This window comes from Chiloscyllium plagiosum, unplaced genomic scaffold (assembly GCF_037043375.1).
Source record: "Chiloscyllium plagiosum isolate Xiang-an unplaced genomic scaffold, Cpla_swu_hap1 HiC_scaffold_31, whole genome shotgun sequence".
NCBI classification, from domain to species: domain Eukaryota; kingdom Metazoa; phylum Chordata; class Chondrichthyes; order Orectolobiformes; family Hemiscylliidae; genus Chiloscyllium; species Chiloscyllium plagiosum.
The window spans coordinates 25,211,294-25,232,447 of record NW_028270169.1 but is presented as its reverse complement, the minus strand read 5'-3'; the positions used below and the strand labels follow the sequence as shown (position 1 = coordinate 25,232,447).

The following is a 21,154-nucleotide window of genomic DNA, read 5'->3' as shown; positions in this document are numbered from 1 at the left end:
ATCCTGAAAGTTCCTGCTGAAAATGGTAATGAGTGTATATCTATTGTTACAGTCATAGAGTTAATTAATATTAACTGACATGTTAGTTTCTGGAAAACTGTAGTAATGTAGTGTATTTTGATTAGTTGTGCTCCAAAAATTAGTTGTTACTAAACAAAATATTCAGTAAACATTTTCATCGTAAAGATGAATGCTATTTATGCGAAACTGAACACTGAATTTTGTCATTATAATTCAGCATTGAACACTTCTGGATTAGCTATATCACAAGTAGATTCAGAGTAAATTTCTAAATCTCTGTCTCAACAAATTTTAACTACACGTTTAGCTGAGGATTTTATACAGTTTTATATTTTCTACTTCTCTGCCACATACCCATTTGTTCCAGTGATTGAGCCTGTCTGGTTGGTGCTGAATTATGAGCCTTCTGTGATGTGACCTTAATGTGAATTGAGCCTGCCCAAATCCATCCCACAAATAGAAAAGAGAGAGCAGGAGACATTTATCCTGTCATTGAGTCTTATTCAAACCCAGAACAAGTGACAGGATGTTGTAGTAACCCACCATGCTCCTCAATTCAATTATCAAACACAACCTTGTTTTCTAGTAGCACTGGAAAAGTTGAATATGTCTTCATCCATGGAAGCTTCTCCTTGAACCTGATCTGAGCAGTGCTGTTTGAATTACTGAGAATTGATGTTTGTTGACCTGCAGAAACCAACAAAATGTGAATGCTATGAAAAAGAAAGGGAAAATCATTTTCCTCAAGTTTATAATTATGTAATCATATCTATTGTGTAATGTTCATTAAATAATGTGACTTTTGCATTTGAATTTGTTTGTAGAGTTGAAATAAGTTGCAATGAATGGTACTACTAGTAGTTCTGATGCGCAGTAACTTAAAGTTCACCAAAGGTTTATTGTTTCAGTCTTGCATCAAGATTGTGGCATAATTTCGAGCTGACGCTTCACTGTAGTGCTTTGTTACCAAATGCGCAGTGTTTTAATTGATACCAATATTCTCAAAGTTATGATTTGTGCATTAATAGCTGTAATGTAATGATCATCAATATAACTTCTGAGTTTAAGTTGATGTATCTTGAGTAAAATTGCATTTCTACAGATCTTTATGACAATAAGTCTTTGATAGATTCAAGTAGATCCAAAATTTTGTCTGTCTGCCCAGGTGGACATAAAGGATCCCAAGTTATTTACAAAGAAAAACAGTGAGTTCTATTGGTGATATGCAGTAGTTAACATTCTTCTCTCAACCTGAATCACCAAAATGAATTAAGAAAGTCATTCCCAAATATTTTTGGGATCTTCCTGTGAGTTGTTGTATTTGATTGTAGTTCATTGGTTTTAAAAAAAGCCCTGTTGAGGTATACCATGGATCTAATCTTTCTGTGCTATAGGAGTGGTATTATGCAGACTTAACCATTTTCATGGAAGTGTAAACTCCTCCCTGACATTGTACATGTTTAGCTGCAGTTGATAAAATATTCCATTTGCATGGGATAGCTAAGTTAGCAGCTTTTTTGTGTTTAAAACCAGTATTGAGAGTGTTTGATCTGAAACTTATGGAACTTTGCATTTACCTATCATTCAAAGTGGAATCTGTTTAATGCCTGTGCTGAACTCCAGCTATTGAGTGATTGTGATCGTTGTTTTTCTGGTTATCAGTCTTCACTGAACATTTTGCATTGATCAGACGAGAAATACATCAGGGACAGTATTACAGTATCAGTTAAAGATATGTCCAGCAATTATTTATTTTGTTTTAGCCTTGATTTAGGAAGAACACAAAGAATTAAAAATACTTTGAAGGTATGTAAGATATACAGTTGATAGTAAGTTACAAAACTGCCAGGAAACAATTGGAAAATTATATTTATGTTTTATCCATATTTCCTCCACATTCCTTCCCACATTCCATCACATTAAAAGATAACAATGCAGTTTTTAATATCTACTTAAATTGTCCAGTGCACATTGTGATGCAGCTAACCTTTTATGGGAATAAAGGTTTCATGTTAGGGTATGGTTGAACTCTGGCTTGCTGCTGTAATTGTGTTGTTAGTCTGCTTTAGCTTCCATTTTGGGTGTTTGCTATGAATAAAAGAATTGTGCTAAATTTGCTTACCAGTGTTCCATTTTCTTTGCCCCTCACTAACTTATGACAGCCTTGAAGAAAACTAAATGGGACTGGTAAAGAGAAAATTTATCCAATTTAAAATTTAAAATCTAATTGCTTAGTTTATTTTAATTTACAATTTTTTTTGCAGCTCCTCAGAGAACTAATTGAGCGGAAGACTACTGCTATAGATCCAAATGATCAGATTGCTATGGGTCGGTAAGTGTTGAAAGACAACACTAATTAATAAATTGGGTTATGTTGATTGAGGAAAAAAATAATACTTCAACCTTATTTTGTTATTAATTATCAAGGTAGGTGTGAGCATTCGAAATTTTACATTTTCTGCAAAGTATCTACAAAACTCCCCATTCATTAGATTTGGTCTACTCCTATGCAACTTTTTTTGGTTCATAATTAATTGCTTGCTTAAAATTCTGTTTGTTCATCTGAAATGAATGGCACCATAAAATGGTGTTTCTGCTAAATTGATTGTTTGATAATTGGAGCATAAATAAATTCTTCAAATTCAGCAAAGATTTCAGCATAAACATCAATACTATTACAAACACAAGACACCAAAGGCTTTGTCCTATGATTAACATAATGCTGATTTGTTTTTGTGAAATTTCAATCAGATAAATCTGTTATTCCACCCATGCATGTGGATAGATCATATATGTAACCATCTATTTGGTTTTGCAACATTTCATATTATCAAAATGGATGCAATTACAGTTATGTGATCAGATCTCTTTATTCTTATTGTCAATGTAATTTGTAGTAAGTTTTCCTGAAGCTGACAAAGCATTTACAAAACCTGACATTCCACTTCTAAAGCAGCTGTATTCCTCAATTTGTGTTAAGGGCATCAGTCTTAGCATTCCAACACACAATTTACCAATTAGAAACCTAACATTAATCAATGCTGTAGCAGGACTTTTTCTGTTTCCACCTCTCCAATCTTGACAACGTCAACAGAGTAAAATTTACAGTGGGAAGCAAATACATAGAGTCATAGAGATGTACAGCATGGAAACAGATCCTTCGGCCCAATTCGTCCATGCCGACTAGATATCCCAACCCAATCTGGTCCCACCTGCCCGCACCTGGCCCATGTCCCTCCAAACCCTTCCTGTTCATATACCCATCCATATGCCTTCTAAATGTTGCAATTGTACTCGACTCCACCACTTCCTCTGGCAGCTCATTCCATACACATACCACCCTCTGCGTGAAAATGTTGTCCCTTAAGTCTCTTTCATATCTTTCCCCTCTCACCCTAAACCTATGCCCTCTAGTTCTGGATTCCCCCACCCCAGGGAAAAAACCTTGTCTATTTACCCGATCCATGCCTCTCGTGATCTTATAAACCTCTATAAGGTCACCCCTCAGCCTCCGACGCTCCAGGGAAAACAGCCCTAACCTATTCAACCTCTTAGAGTCACAGAGCCATAGAGATGTACAGCATGGAAACAGACCCTTCGATCCAACCCGTCCATGCCGACCAGATATCCGAATCCAGTCTAGTCCCACTTGCCAGCCCCAAACTCCTATCCCTCCAAACCCTTCCTATTCATATACCCATCCAAATGCCTTTTAAATGTTGCAATTGTACCAGCCTCCACCACTTCCTCTGGCAGCTCATTCCATACACGTACCACCCTCTGTCTGAAAAAGTTGGCCCTTAGGTCTCTTTTATATCTTTCCCCTCTCACCCTAAACCTATGCCCTCTAGTTCTGGACTCCCCGACCCCAGGGAAAAGACTTTGTCTATTTATCCTATCCGTGCCCCTCCATAATTTTATAAACCTCTATAAGACAATCCCTCAGTCTCTGACGCTCCAGGGAAAAACAGCCCCAGCCTGTTCAGCCTCTCCCTGTAGCTCAAATCCTCCAACCCTGGTAACATCCTTGTAAATCTTTTCTGAACCCTTTCAAATTTCACAACATCTTTCCGATAAGAAGGAGACCAGAATTGTACGCAGTATTCCAACAGTGGCCTAACCAGTGTCCTGTATAGCTGCAACATGACCTCCCGACTCAATACTCTGACCAATAAAAGAAAGCATACCAAACACCGCTTTCACTATCCTATCTTGCTGCGACTCCACTTTTAAGGAGCTATGAACCTGCACTCCAAGGTCTCTTTGTTCAGCAACACTCTCTTGGACCTTACCATTAAGTGTATAAGTTCTGCTAAGATTTGCTTTCCTAAAATGCAGCACTTCGCATTTATCTGAATTAAACTCCATCTGCCACTTCTCAGCTCATTGGCCCATCTGGTCAAGCTCCTGTTGTAATCTGAGGTAACCTTCTTCGCTGTCCACTACACCTCCAATTTTGATGTCATCTGCAAACTTACTAACTGTACCTCTTATTCTCGCATCCAAATCATTTATGTAAATGACAAAAAGTGGAGGTCCCAGCATTGATCCTTGTGGCACTCCACTGGTCACAGGCCTCCAGTCTGAAAAACAATCCTGCGTCACCACTCTCTGTCTTCTTTGAGCCAGTTCTGTATCCAAATGGCTAGTTTTCCATTGAGATTCCATGAGATCTAACCTTGCTAACCAGTGTTGTGGTTCTGTTCGCCAAGCTGGGAATTTGTGTTGCAGACATTTCGTCCCCTGTCTAGGTGATATCGTCAGTGCTTGGGAGCCTCCTGTGAAGTGCTTCTGAGATGTTTCCTCCAGCATTTATAGTGATTTGTACCTGCCGTTTCCGGTTGTCAGTTCCAGCTGTCCGCTGCAGTGGGCGGTATTTTGGGTCCAGGTCGATGTGCTTATTGATTGAATCTGTGAATGAGTGCCATGCCTCTAGGAATTCCCTGGCTGTTTTCTGTTCGCCAAAAATGGATACCCCCGCAATTTCATCAACAGATGCCTAAGGGAAAGACCCAAAGGACTAGCCACACTATCATACATCAAAAACATTTCTGAACTTACAGCCAGACTACTGCGACCACTAGGACTCATAACAGCACACGAACCAACAGCCACTCTCAAACAACAACTCACCAGGACAAAGGACCCGATACCCAGCATGCGCAAAACCAACGTAGTGTACAAAATCCCATGCACGGACGGCACAAAACACTACATAGGACAAACAGGAAGACAGCTAACGGTCCGCATCCATGAACACCAACTAGCCACGAAACGACATGACCAGCTATCCTTAGTAGCCACACACTCTGATGACAAGCAACATGAGTTCGACTGGGACAACACTACTATTATAGGACAAGCCAAACAGAGAACAGCCAGGGAATTCCTAGAGGCATGGCACTCATTCACCGATTCAATCAATAAGCACATCGACCTGGACCCAATATACCGCCCACTGCAGTGAACAGCTGGAACTGACAACCGGAAGCGGCACGTACAAATCACTATAAATGCCGGAAGAAACGTCACAGAAGCACTTCACAGGAGGCTCCCAAGCACTGAGGATGTCACCTAGACAGGGGACGAAACGTCTGCAACACAAATTCCCAGCTCGGCGAACAGAACCACAACAGCGAGCACCCGAGCTACAAATCTTCTCCCAAACTTGCTAACCAGTCTCCCATGGGGATCCTTGTCGAACGCCTTACTGAAGTCCATATAGATCACATCTACCGCTCTGCTCTCATCAATCCTCTTTGTTACTTCTTCAAAAAATTCAATCAAGTTTGTGAGACATGATTTCCCACACACAAAGCCATGTTGACTATCCCTAATCAATTGAGCCAGTTCTGTATCCAATTGGCTAGTTCTCCCTGTATTCCATGAGATCTAACCTTGCTGACCAGTCTCCCATGGGGAACCTTGTTGAACAACTTACTGAAGTCCATGTAGATCATGTCTACTGCTCTGCCATTATCAGTCCTCTTTGTTACTTCAAAAAACTCAATCAGGCTTGTGAGACATGATTTTCCACGTGCAAAGCCATGGGAAACTGACTATCCTGAATCAGTCATTGCCTTTCCAAATACGTGCACATCATGTCCTTTGGGACTCCCTCCGACAACCTGCCCACCACTGATGTCAGGCTCACCGGTCTATAGTTCCCTGCCTTATCCTTACTACCTTTCTTAAACAATGGCACCATGTTAGCCAACCTCTAGTCTTCTGGCACCTCATCTGTGACTATTGATGGTACAAATATCTCAGCAACACTCTCTCCTAGCTTCTCACAAAGTTCTAGGGTACACCTGATCAGGTCCTGGCGATTTATCCATTTCGAGACATCCAGCACTTCCTCCTCTAGAATAGGGACATTTTTCAAGATGTCACCATCTATTTCCCTACATTCTGTATCTTCCATGTCCTTTTCCACAGTAAACACTGATGCAAAATACTCACTTAGTATCTTCCTCATCTCCTGGGGCTCCACGCAAAAGCTACCTTGCTGATGTTTGAAGGGCGCTATTCTCTCCCTAGTTACCCTTTTGTCCTTTGTAAAAAGCCATTTGGATTCTCCTTAACTCTCTATTTGCCAAAGCTATCCCATGTCCTCTTTTTGCCCTGCTGATTTCCCTCTTAAGTATACTCCTACTGTCCTTTATACTCGTCTAAGGATTCATTCGATCTACTTCTTTAGTCATCCAGTATTTCCTATACCTACCAGCATTTCCTAACAGGAATAATCTTTCTCTGTACTCTCATTATCTCATTTCTGAAGGCTTCCCATTTTGCAGCTGTCCCTTTACCTGTGAACATCTTCCCCCAATCAGCTTTTGAAAGTTCTTGCCTAATATCATCAAAATTGGCCTTCCACCAATTTAGAATTTCAACTTTTAGATCTGGTCTATCCTTTTCCATCACTATTTTAAAACCAGTAGAATTATGGTCGCTGGCCCCAAAGTGCTCTCCCACTGATACCTCAGTCACCTGCCCTTCCATATTTCCTAAGAGTAGGGCCAAGTTTTGCACTTTCTCTTGTAGGTCCATCCACATACAGAATCAGGAGTTTTTTTTTGCACATGCTTAACAAATTCCTCTTCATCTAAACCCTTTGATTTTGCCTGTCCTCGGATGCTGCCTGAACTGCTGTGCTCTTCCAGCACCACTGATCCAGACTATGGCAGTCCCAGTCTATGTTTGGAAAGTAAAAATCCCCTACCATAATCACCCTATTATTCTTACAGATAACTGAGATCTCCTCTCAAATTTGTTTCTCAATTTCTCACTGACTATTAATCTATAATACAATCCCAATAAGGTATCATCCCTTTCTTATTTTTTAGTTCCACCCAAATAACTTCCCTGGATGTATTTCCAGGAATATCCTCCCTCAGTACAGCTGTAATACTATCCCTTATCAAAAATGACACTCCCCTTCCTCTCTTACTTCCCTTTCTGTCCTTCCTGTAGCATTTATATCCTGGAACATTTAAGCTACTAGTCCTGTCCATCCCTGAGACATGTTTCTGTAGTTGCTATGATATCCAGTCTCATGTTCCTAACCATGCCCTGAGTTCATCTGCCTTCCCTGTTAGGCCTCTTGCATTGAAATAAATGCAGTCTAATTGATCAGTCCTAGTTTGTTCTCTGTTTTGTCCCTGCCTGCCCTGACTGACTCGCTTTTTTCCTCAACTGTACCAGTCTCAGATTGAACTCTTACCTCACTATCTCCCTGGGTCTCACCCCCACCCCCACTTACTAGTTTTAAATCCTCCCGAGCAGATCTAGCAAATCTCCCTGCCAGCATATTAGTCCCCTTCCAATTCAGGTGCAATCCATCCTTCTTGTACAGGTCACCTCTACTCCAGAAGAGATTCCAATGATCCAAAAATGTGAATCCTTCTCCCATACACCAGCTCCTCAGCCATGCATTCATCTGCTCTATTCTCTTATTCCTACCCTCACTAGCTCGTAGCACCGGGATTAATCCAGATATTACTACTCTCGAGGACCTCCTTTTTAAATTCCTGCCTAACCTCACTATATTTTCCCTTCAGAATCTCATCCTTTTGCCTTCCTGTATCGTTTGTTCCAATGTGTATAATGACCTCCTGCTGGTCCCTCTCCCCTTTTGAGAACATTCTGCACCTTCTCTGAGACATCCTTGATCCTGGCACCAGGGAGGCAAAACACATTCTAATTTTTCACTGCTGGCCACAGAAACGTGTGTCTGTACCTCAGACAAGACAGTCCCCTAACAGCTGTGATAAATATTTATTGATACAGAGCCCCTGCCTTAAACTGCTGAAATATGTTTGGTGTAGCTACACCACCAGCACTGTTGTTAACTAGACCTTTTTGAATAATTTGGTACAACCAAGTGGGTTGCTAAGTCACTTCAGTCGGCAGTTGAGAGTCAACCACATGTTATGGCTTTGGAGTCAAATGTATGCCTGACTGGATACGGCAGCAGATTTCCTTCCCTGAAGGGCGGTAATAAACCAGAATGGGTTTTATGACAATCTAGCGGTTCCTTGGTCACCAGTACTGCTGTTAACTTTATGTTCCATATTTATTTAATTAAATGAATTAAATTCCCCACTTGTTTTTGTAGGATTGAAACTCATAAGCATTAGTCCAAGCCTCTCGATTACTGGTCTAGTAGCATAACTGTCAAACTCTCATTCCCCATAACTTTTACTCAGTTCCAATGCCAGCCAAAATAGAAGCTCAATGTCCGATTTATGGAGGGTGCTAATATTGAGTGGTTTAAAAAAAAATGTGATCCTACAAAGATATTATTGCACAGTATCAATCATTTGAAGATAAAGCTGACACTTTTAAACCATGTATACTTTGATTATGTAATTAAAATGTATTACTCTGAATAAAGCCAATTGAGGGATGATTTAACTGACATTTTTAACATTATAAGATTCAGTAATGTAGATACAAAGAGCCTGTTTCCCTTGGTTGTCAAATCTTCGAGATTGCATGCAGACATACACAGTAACACCTGGAACTCTTATTCCCCACACCACACTGTGCGAGTTGCTTCAGTTGAAAACTTCATGCCTGCGATTGAGATTTGTGCTAGGAAAGTTTATCAAGCGATATGAAACATATATTGGGTAAATGAAGCTAATATGCAGATGACAGTGAAAGGACCGAAAGCTACTATTAATATTTCAATGTTCCAAAGAAATAACTGTGCATGTCATTGATTCTGTATTTCATATATGTTAAAAATACACATACCAGATATTCAAGATGGTAATTGCTTTGCCAGTTGAGTAAATACTATACAGTGTAGTGCAAAACCACAATAACAAAGTCCAGATTTGATTCTTCATCTCTACTGAATGGCTGATTGCAGTTGGGGACAAATTTAGTTGTTGTTCAGCGGTTGGCATGAGTGGCCCTGGGCTAAGCAAAGGAGAGTTAGCCAAAACACCTATTTATGACCATTATTGTGTCACCATTTTGGAAAGAGTGGGCATTGCTTAACATCAGGATTATGCTGTACTCTTGTATCAAATTTATCTGCTGCTGACATTTACTGTAGAGACACAAGGAATAGCTGCAGAAAGTGCTGAAAATACTCAGCATGTTAGTGAGCAATTGTGAACAGAGAAGCAGAATTAATGTCTTACCTTGATGTTTTTTTGCAAGGTCATCGGCCTGAAAGGTTATTCTTGGCCCATTTTCTTTCCCTAAGCATTCAAAGTCCATCTATTGTAGTTAAAAATCAGGCCTCTGGTTCATTCCCCATATGCTGCCTGACCAGCTGAGAATTTCCAGCATTTTCTGCTCCTATTTCAGATGTCCATCATCTGTCATATTTTGGTTTGGTGTGATGAAATAATTACTTAGATTGCTGCTGTCTGTGAAACCTCTCCCAGCAAAAGCCAGTGTCCTCAAAAACAAATGGCGGGAAGTCTGGAAGGTAACTACTTTTTATAAACTTGGTATGTAATTAAAAAAGACACTGTGGGGGTTTCTTATCTAGCCTTTCCACTTCATTGCAGATGATCTGTTTCCAAACAGCTGCTTATTTCTCCTGTTGCCATTAGGGACAAGGAACTGTGCATGCATGTTTCTTTTCTGAATTTCTCCGGACATCCGAAGATTTAGCATGTATAGATAGCTGGATCATGGACTGGACTCAGTTAAGCTAAAATGCTGTTTAGATTGGTGATAGCTTGGAGTGGGACCAGAGTGTACTTGGTTCACTTTTATTCCAGTGTCTATGCAGAGATGATTTGCCCGAGGAGCAGTGTACAGAGTAAAGATTATTCAACACAATACTTTTGCAACTGGGTTTTGTGGTGTTCTTTTAAATCAATCCAATTCTAATGATGCTTTATTTACTCCTATAGACAATGGCTTGCAATTCAGAAACTACGAAGTAAGATTAAGAGAAAAGTAGATACCAGAGCAAGCAAAGGCAGAAAAGTAAGGTGAGTATATTCTGGTAACTTTGTTATAAGGGGTGAACACTGAAGTTCAAAACCAATATCCAGAGATGTATTCTGGTCAAATAATCAAAAAGAAGATCACAATACTGACTATATTTGGAAGCTTCTCTTGGGATGCACATCTTTCTTTCCCGCAGTTCTGTTGATTCTTTCTCTTTCCATAACATTGTTTCTCTGTCTCTTCTACTCTCTTCAACATATTACATTTAAAATAAAGTTCAGATAGTCTGGTTGTTTCTCGGACCCTACTGATGTTACTCCTGTTTATTTTTTGGGCTGTTGAGCAATTTTTTTAAAAATCTACTAATTTATCATAATATACTTGCTACAATTTCCGTACCAATCTCATTCAAGTTTGTTTTATTATTGATATTATTATGAAAACACCAGCCTAGTTTATCGATATTTTCTCCTTTTTTAGACTTAAATTTATAATGTATTACTTCTGTCACCAAGACCTTGTCCACATTCCTCTGTGTTAAGTCACTAGACACTGATTGAAAGTTTCAGGCCAATTTAACCTTCTCCATGTGATAACACTTTTGGTCTGCACTAGTGTCCTATCCTCGAATTCCCAGTGGACATCAAGAATTCAAGGGGATTGATTTTACTGTTAGCATCAAAGTGATGTCACACAGTGTTGTTCTTAAAACTGCTCACAAAGATTTAGTGGCCACTGTGGGACAAACATCCTGTTTCCTAATAGTTTAAATCTGGCACCCATTCAGAGGATTTCCAGGCATGCCGCAGTAGCAATTTCAGCAAACAGGATAAGCTGCCAGTGACATTGAAGTATTCTCCAGGCATTGAACCTGGAAGTTAAAAACACAATCCCTTCATTTTCAGTTTTAATATTCAGCTCGTAAAATAGATGATTATGATTGGATTGAGATAGAAGTTGAAATAAACTTAAAAGGTCATCAAAAATCTATTTACAGGGGAACCTTGATTATCTGAACGAGATGGGTGGGCACTATTTCGTTTGGATAATTAATTAATCTGTGGCTCGGAGTTTTCTATTAAGTCTGCTCCCTGTTCAGACTAGGCAGCAGCATAGCGTGCACGCGAGCCCTCCGTCCTCCCCTGCAACGCTGTCCAACACCGCCCCCGGCTGAAACCCTGTCCAACACCGGCCCCGCCTGCATAAACCCTGTCCAGCACCACACCCAGCTCGCCTCCAACACTGCCTCACCCCGCCTAAACTCTGTCCAACATTGCCCGCCCCCTGCACAAACCCCATCCAACATTCCCCCCCCTGCCCGCCCCCAATCCTGTCCAACACTGCCCCCGCCCACCTTCAACCCAGTCCAAAGCCCCCCCCCCCCCCCGCATGCCCCCAAACCCGTTCAACACTGCCTCCCACAGTCCCCCAACATCGCTCCCCCCGCCCAACCCCGTCCAACACTGCCCCCCGCCCGCTTCCACCCCCACCTCCATGCTCCCCCCCCCCCCCCCCCCCCCCCCCCCCACCCCTCTCCGGAGCAATTGGACTGGACATCATCATCAAGACTACTACTGCTGCCGCTGCCTTTTGTGGTGGGGGGGGTCTCAAAATAGCACGCGTGCGCACACCACGCGCATGCGCGCACGCACTCTCACACACACACACACACACACACACACACACACACACACACACACACGTTTTCCTGCAACTTTTTGACAGGTTCCACTTTTGCCCTTTACAGGACAATGTTAGAGAGATTATCTGGGTATGGGGCTTAGGGTATACCCTTGTGTAGAACTCCAGGGAAAGTGTGGGGAGAGAGAGGGCGGGAGGTCAGTCATTTAGAGACGGTGCCTGTGCTCCCACTCTTAATCACTGGAAACAAAAGACGCGATCAGTGTTGGACACACGTCTTTGATGTAATGTTTCTGTCAGGACCTTGAGATTTATTTCGGATAATCCGATTTTTGGATAGTTGGTCGGATAATCGAGATTCCTCTGTATTATCATAATGGAGAAATCTGACATCACTGAAATATGAAGTTAACTATTCAGAGCTGGTGAGGTTATTTAGCAATATTTGAAATGGGACTAGAGTTAGAAACTTAATTACCCAAGAGTTTTCATATTGCGACATGGTGTAAAAGTCAGTTCACTGGTTTCTTAGGGGGATACACTTTTTGGAAAGTACCTTAGCACTGCACCTCTGGAGAAGCATAGAGTCACTGACAGCAACTTCTGGGTTTCTGTGTTATTCTACACACATGAGGACTCTTGCAGTTTCACTGGAGAAAGAGCAGTAAGGCCTGACTGTTTCATTGTCATTACCACTGTAATGTCCAGATCAATGTAAAAATTCTGGGTGCAGAACTCTGCAATTTTATTAGTTTAAAGCTTAATAACAAATATTATATTTTCTACTGTCAACTTGAATTTAAAATGCATAATATTGCTATCAGGCAACCCAGATATTTTAATCTGATTTATTACAATAAATTAGGTACTTAAAACTGAAGTTTTTCTATGACCTATCAAGTATGAACATTAGATGGCATGAATTGGACTAAAATTAAAAAAAAAACAAAACTATCAAGACGTGCACCTGTGTCTAAAATCTTGAATAACACATAAGAACATGTTTCATGTTATCACCTTTTTGAACTGTATTCGGAGTGTGTTGGATAAAGGAATGTCTTTGTGAAAGATTAACCATTATATATATTTTTGAATGAGAGGAGAAATAACAATTCAATTATCTAATATTCCAATACTTTATGACAGTAAAGCAAATTAAATAAAATTAAATTAAGAAGCAAATAACATTTTCATTTCTTTCCTGCCAGATACCATGTTCACAGCAAATTAGTGAGTTTCATGGCACCTATTGACCATAGTACAATGAACGATGATGCAAGGTAAGCAATAAATTATGGTCATCAAACGCGTCTCATGGCATAGTGATATTGACCTGTTCTTCAACCCATCACCCGCCCCTTCTCTTGTTATCAGATCACCATTTGTCACTGGCATCAAAGTGTATCCATGCCAAATCTACTGAAGTGATCTTGCTTCATCCACTTCTCTAATTATAATGCTACTAAAGAGAAATCATTGCAAATTTATGGTTGGCCTGAGGTACATCTCTTCACAGATTGACTGCTATCACTGGGTTTTAATCACTTTTGTGCTATCCTGCAGAGCAAACTGAGATATCATAGAAAATGTATGTTGGATTTGGAAAGCTATAAAAAGTCTGCTGTTCTCTATAATGGGTAAAAATGCTGGATTAATAGCTTTATATTGTAGCTTAACCTTTTGGGAGGAGGGTTTTATAAAGCTAGTCAGCTTTACATAAATTTGTCTGTATAAATGTGTACCTTTATGGGAAATATTTGTAGATTCTGTGGGGTTCAAATGTTTGGCACAAGAAGGTAGTTTAATAGGCACACTTCCCTTGTTATTTCTCCAACTTTGGAGGAACAGTCTCAATAGGTGAGTAACCTTTCTGCTCATTACTGTGAGAAATAATGAAATGTAAAAGAATTTCACTTTGAAACCCACATCTGGAAGGGCAATGATCGTGCTTTTGAGGGACCAAGTAATAGATCTGTTTATTTAGCTTGATTTTTTTTTACCTTTTTCTTTCTGCCTGCATTTTGTTTTCAATTTTTTTGCATTATTGGCCCTGTTTAGCTCCAGGAATGTGACATCAGCAAATAAATGCTGAATGTAGTCCGCTAATAATGACCAATAGTGAGAACAGAGTTTTACTTTCCTGTGATACATATCTCCAGAGATAAAGGACAGCACTGGAAAGATTGGAAATGAAAAAAAATGGACTCCTAAAGAGCTGAAACATTTGTTTGCAAACTATAGTGAAACTTAGTTATTTTCTTGAAATTAGTCATTTTTAGTTGCCTATTTTTGCAAGTAGTTACGTTGCGATTTTGTTTTTAATAACCAGGTATAGCTGTGTACACTTACTTCAGAAATCCATTGTTCTCAACAAGGTGGTTTCAGAATAAATGGGAACCCTGGCATATAAATCAGCCAGTAATATATTCATAAAATATAGCTTTTGGCATTCATTTTAATTTGGTTTGATTAATGCTGACAAGTACAAGTAAAGGGTAGGTTCCACTAAAGCATAAGGTGAGACAAGTTTCTTGTTACTTACTCAACTCTTTCCAATTAATTATCATATTCTTCTAGTCCTCTGAGAAAATGTTAAAGCCAAAGTTTTGCATATAAAATTAACAGCCAGTGACCCTGCACACTGCGAATGTTTGGAGAAACCATTAGCCTGTGCAGCTTATAAAGGTTGTAGCAAACCATTTGGAATCTAATACTGAAGAGGCAGCCAGGCTTATGAATTGGCTATTCTGAGGTAACAATTTGCATTCCTTTCAACAGTAAGGAATTGGGTGCCAATTAAATCGTTTAGAAGTTTTCACAGCTATATAGTGTAAGAACTTTTTTTTTGATTTGGAACGTGCTTGGGGTAAAACATTTTTAATGAATTTATTCTCTGTGTTAATGGAAATGTTCTTTATTTGGTTGAGTGGCATCAGCTTTTGCCAGCAGCACCTGGCAGAGTGTATCAGAATATTGCAATGTCTGTCTTTAGTTTTTTTGAACGGAAGGGATTGAAGTGATATTTTCAATTAAACCGTGGCTCGATGGATAATTGTGGAGCAGTAGTAATTCTTCCGTAGATTGAAATGTTTTTATCTTCCAAGTTCTGGAAGATATGCATGCATTTATGGATGATGGTTGAGATAAAGCAGGGAGTGTTGTTTTAAAATGCTGATGTAGAGTTACCTATTTCAATTGCATAACAACAAAGAATTGTAATGGAAGCCACTTTTGGACTATTTTAAATCAGCAAGCTGTTTTTGCAAACATGATATACTTAGACAGTTTTCCATCTGTACCCATTAACCTACCAGTTCTACTTTACAGTAGGATGTACATTTTTAAATGAGCTGTAAGGTGTTTTGAGGTGAAACATTGATTCTCCTGCTCCTCGGATGCTGCCTGACCTGCTGTGCTTTTTCAGCACCACACTCATTTCAGAGAATGGCAGAGAGCCAGTCACAATGCTGTAGATCTGGAATTACATGTGTTTTTTAAAAGGCAAAAAATGACCATTTTACTGTCACTGAGACGAGCTTTTAATTCCAGAAATTATTTATTGAATGTGAATTCTATTTGCCGCCATAGTGGGATCTGAACCCATGACAAGCCTGGGTTTATGGGTTCCTCGTCCATTGACATTATCATTATGTCATCACTTCCATGACACATGCTGCTGGTGATAAGTGCACTAATTTGCTGTAGTATCTGCAGTATACATTTGCATCAAGATTATGTATTGAAAGATGCATAGTCATGTGATGGAATTTTTAAGGAATGTTATCAAACCAGATTGATTTATAACCGCTATAGGTAAATCTAAGCTGCCACCTCTATTTTAGTATTTTGTTTTATCACTTGTTTCTTTAATTCTATTAGCTTCTCTGTATGTAAACATATGTCTTCCTCCCAGGAGATTGTTCTCCTGTTATCATAATTCAAATGCCAAACCAGACCAACGTGGAAAATTATGATATTACAACCACAATTGATACGTCTATGACTAGGAATAAACACATCACAACTTAAAAAGGACCTTTTAATTCTCTCTGTCCCACTTTCTTACTGACAAAAACATGACAAAAGTAGAATTTACTTTGCTGTAGTGTTCTAACATGTCAATCAAGCTCATTTGCTTTATTCACAGGAATCCAGCGAGTTTAGCTCACAATCTTTGGGTTTGGAAACAAAAGCTCAATCATTTTAGCTGTTAGTTCATCTATTTTCTTATGCTTGAAACTATTTGTTCCAGATCCCTTGAATAAACAGGGTATTCCTGATCCTTGGTGTCAAAGCATTCATGTCTTGAGATGATCTTTTGAAAAGGATTAAAGAAGACTTTTATTTTGTATTTTCCTTCTGATCACTTTGTCTAATTTTATTTTCGTTGCTTCTTTTCCCCCCTCTTAGTTTTAAAGTCCAAGATATGAGCTGAATAAAATTTGTAATTCTTTATAATCTAATGTGTCATAGAGTTATACAGCAGGGAAACACCCTTCAGTCCACCTCATCCATGCCAATCAAATTTCTCAAACTAAACTCGTCCCACTTGCCTGTGTTTGGCACATATCCCTCTAAACATTTCCTATTCATGTACCTATCCAAATGTCTGTTAAATATTGTAATTATATCTGCATCTACCACTTCCTCTGGCAGTTCATTCTACTTTTGAACCACCCTCTGTGTGAAAAAGTTGCCCCTCAGGTCCTTTCTAAATCTTTCTTCTCTCAGCTTAAAAATATGCTCTCTAGTTTTGATAAATCACTATAAGGCCCCCCTCAACCTCCTGCGCTGCAGCGAAAAAAGGTCCAACCTATCCTGAAACTCAGACTTTCCAGTCCTGGCAGTATTCTGGTAAGTCTTTTCTGAATTCTCTCCAATTAAATGTACTCTAAAAATGACCTCACCAATGTCCTGTACAACCTCAACATGACGTCCCAACTTCTGTACTCAGTGGTTTGAGCAATGAAGGCAAGACTGCATTAAGGCAAGACACCTTCTTAATCACCATGTCCACTTGTGTTGCAATTTTCAAAGAACTATGTACCTGAACCCCCAGGTGTCTCTGTTTGACAACACTACCCAGGACCCTATCATTAACTATATAAATCCTATCTTTGTTTGTTTTACCAAAATGCAAGACCTTGTATTTATTCCAAATTAAACTTCATCTGCTAGTCCTCAGCTCATTGGCTCACTTGATCAAGATCCCTTTATAATCTTTGACAACCTTCTTCACTCTTGTCATCTGCAAACTTACTAACCATGCCTCCTTATTAACTATTCTTATCCAAATCATTTATGCTGTTTAATTTTTGGAATGACCAATACAGTTGCTGTATCTCTCTAACCTATTACATTTGCAAGATACGGAGCACAAAGATCAGTATACACTGGTCTTGTTTGTATGCCTTGGCTTATCGCTGACCTAGGGATTGACTATGTGATTTGGTGACTGCTGTGCTTGAATGCAATGTCATGTAGCTTTAGGTACATCTTGGTACCTTTTGACAATTTAGACTTTAAGAAAAATACATCCGAATACCACTGCTGGAACCAACTGCTTAACTGGGAACTACACAAGTTCTCACTCTAATGATTCAACTCAGATTCCTAAGCTGTGACCTATTTGATGAAATAGGCAATTGCACCTGCTATCTTCCTTGACATGAGACTTGCTGAAAGAAGGAGAAACAGTCTTTATATATCTGCAATCTGTGGGCAGTCCCATGATTTCTTTCCATTCAATTCAATATTGCAAAACAGTATGATTTAAATCATTTGTTCCTCATCTTTTGTATGCAAGTATGAAACCTTATTAGAATAATAAAGGAAAATAGATGGTGCAGTGGGTTAGGAGATTGACATTTTGATCTGGTTTGAATGTATCCAAATTGAATTGAAAGAGTCTTCCCTTTATTGGATTAAAGTTGCGAGGGCTAAGATTTAAAGTCAGTTTCAGAGGCTAAAAGACCAACCGCAATTTTAATTTAGTAATTAGTGAAATTTCATTCTGATTTCTTCCATAACTTTTGAGTAGTGGAAACTGCCTTAACCCCATTTTTTAAAAATTCATATCATTATTCATTTGTTCTTTCTTGAACAAATATGTTATTGAAAGTTTCACTTATTACAAAAAGTGCATGTTGGTAAATAGCAAAAATGATCATTTTGTATTGTTGATTTTAATAGTTCAACTGTCAGCTGCCTTCCTTGTACCTCTATGATCAATCTGGCAAGTAGCAGTAGACAGGGCAAGTAAGCAACACACATTGCTGTTGTAAAAACTGATTAAATCTTAAGTTATTTTACCTTTTAACAGTGTCATTAAGGAGCCTCATTACTCTTTTATTAGAGCATTGTAACTCACTCTATTCTTATCAGATTATGAAATGAACATAACTCATACTACATATTAGATCTCTTGTAAAGGGATTACAGCCTTGCATTAACTTAGATTGACACGGTTTATAATTTGCTTGTTGATACACATGCAGCGATGTCATGCATTTGACCTGCAGCAGCATGGAGGAAAGGGACACCCATACATCATCATTAAAGATGGCATCCGCTAAAGAATCAGAGCCACAGGGTCTTCCTGTAGTAATTGTTATGAAGGACAAAGAAGGCACTTTCAAGTGCAAACTGAAGTCTTGTTTAAACGTGAATGCTTGAACATTATGGCAGCATTGGAAATTGCCAGTGGATTCAGTAGAAACATTTGAATCTTACAATTAGGGCTTTGCTTACATCAAAACTATTCAGCGAGTTTTAATGCTCTGGCATTTTGATTTGAAAGAAGTTTGCACTTTCAGAAGATTGAGCTTTTATTTCAGTTCCATTACACATTAAAAAGTCCTTAAATAACAGTTTTTCTAATGCTGGACCAGAATTTCTTTGACTCAAATGCATTTTTTACGATTACTAGACATTCCTTATTTTCACATTTTCATTTAGCAAATAGGGTTCAAATAATGACCAAATCTTCCTGTCAGCAGTTGAGACTTATAAAGTTTCTGGGAAGAAACAGTAAGTCTGAGGGTTGAAAACATTTTAGAATTTGGCAAACGAGGAATATTAAAAACTGGAAGAGAAGATAAAACATGAAAGTAAACAGTAAGAAACATAAACATGAACTGCAAAAGCTTCTATAGATATGTAAAAAAAGGGAAAGGATTAGCACATTCAAATGTTTGCCAATGACAAGCAGAGACAGGATAAATTACAATGAGGGAAATGGAAGAGAAACTAAACAAACTTTTTTGTCTGTCTTTGTGGAAAAAGATTCATAAAATGTCCTTCCAGGACTAGGAGGGATCCAAGGAACTAGCAAGAATGATGAACTAAAAGAAATAAGTATTAGAAAAAAAAGTAGCATTAGAGAAAATAATGACTGAAAGTTGGTAAATCTCCTTGACCTGATGACCAGAGCTTTGAAAGTGGTACTTCTGCTCATTAGTGTTTAGAAGAATATGGTGATTGTATTGAAGCATGTAAATTTCTGGGGAGGTTTGGTAAAAGTACCTGCTGACAAACACCTTCCTTGTGAGAATGTCTACGACTGGGGGGACAGTTTCTGAAAAAGGTTCTCGTATTTGAGAAAAATGATGTTTTTTTTTCTGAGAATCATCTAATCTTCTAAATTCTCTACTCCATAAAGCAGTAGAGATGAGGTCATTCATTATATTTAAGACTGATCTGGCCGATTTCAACGAAGATAATGTGGGGGGAACAGGGAAGAATATGAAGTTGAGGGCACCATCAGATTATCTCCAATTTTGTTGAATGGCAGAGCAGGCTCAAGAGGCCAAATGACCCATGCTTTCTATTTCTTATGTTGTCTTCAGAGATGGATGGGCTCAATGGATCAGTTGGTCTTTCACCTGCCATTAGTTTCATGTTAGTAAATGTTGAGAAAGAGGATATGTTCAATGATAATACTGTGGAAAAATGTTGGCTAAAATTGTCCCTTAGTGTAACGAATGGATGTGCAAGGTGTATACTTAAATCAGATTTGCAGTCAGATTTTGTGGTTGGTCATATGAACTGTATCCATGCAAAATAAATGTGGTGGTTCAAAAAATAGTTTTTGCAATAAATGAAAGATAAATCCATTAACAATTTGAATCCTTCATTTGTACTCTCAGGATTTGTCACAAAGCAACCTTAAGATTTAGCATTAGAATCTGCTAAAGGCAAGGAACACTGAAGAAAAGCTGGCACAGAGTTTTTAAAGTAAATTGTAAAACTAGTTGAGATTTCATCTGCTGAGAGCTGTAGTTTTCAGCATCAAGTTGACCAATCTTTAAAATGACCTGCATTTCAATTGGATAATCATTAATTATAGCTAATTTGATTAATATTTCCTTGAAGATTCCTCTGCACTTGAAGATTGTTTAAGAACAAAATTTGTTTAAACCAGAAAGAATTCTGCTTCAATCAGTGAGTGCTGTTCAGGTAGTGTTAGTAGGTCCATTGGTGCTGGAGCTTTATTCGAGTCAGAACTCCGGTATTCCTATTATTTATATATTATTGATATATATTAAAATAGAAAAATTGCAATGTGATCACTCAACTAAGTGGAAAAACTTTGCCAACTGTTTAGCTCAAGGCTTAATCATCATCAATAATTTAGTACATTCCCTAGGACTGTACTTGTACTAATCTGAATCTTGTTTTTGATTCAATGCACAGTGGTCACAACCAGAGGGAAATGACCATTCTGATTTAATGAACATTTCAGCAATTCCAAAGCCATTTGCAGTACATGGAAAGTCAGAATGATCTGTGCAAATTACATTTCTTCTCGAGTTGTTGACAATATTGACAAGGGACTTTTAATACTTACTGAAAACTGGCTTCATGTGGCATTGGTTGCCCTTGCCCTTGCCCTTGCCCTCGTTTCACAGTCAGAACAAACTGTGTTGGATGCAAACTGTGGAAGGTTAAGCTGCCGGCTGACTCCTCGCATTCCTGAAAAGAAAACCCTCTTGAGTTCAGGGTAAAACTAATTTGTTCTTTTCAAAGAATAATTGAAGAAACATCACAAAACTGTATTTTCAAAGGAAGC

The 21,154-nt window shown here is 38.8% G+C and overlaps 1 protein-coding gene across 2 annotated transcripts in view; it reads left to right on the top strand.

Annotated features, from left to right (window-relative positions):
- Positions 1–21,154, top strand: part of aatf (apoptosis antagonizing transcription factor) — a 116,539-nt gene that overhangs the window by 71,393 nt on the left and 23,992 nt on the right. For both annotated transcript variants that reach the window (XM_043718472.2, XM_087977364.1), the window contains exons 9-11: positions 2,286–2,353; positions 10,404–10,484; positions 13,293–13,364. In XM_043718472.2, the coding sequence (XP_043574407.2) occupies positions 2,286–2,353; positions 10,404–10,484; positions 13,293–13,364 (221 nt within the window). The remainder of the gene's footprint in view (positions 1–2,285; positions 2,354–10,403; positions 10,485–13,292; positions 13,365–21,154) is intronic.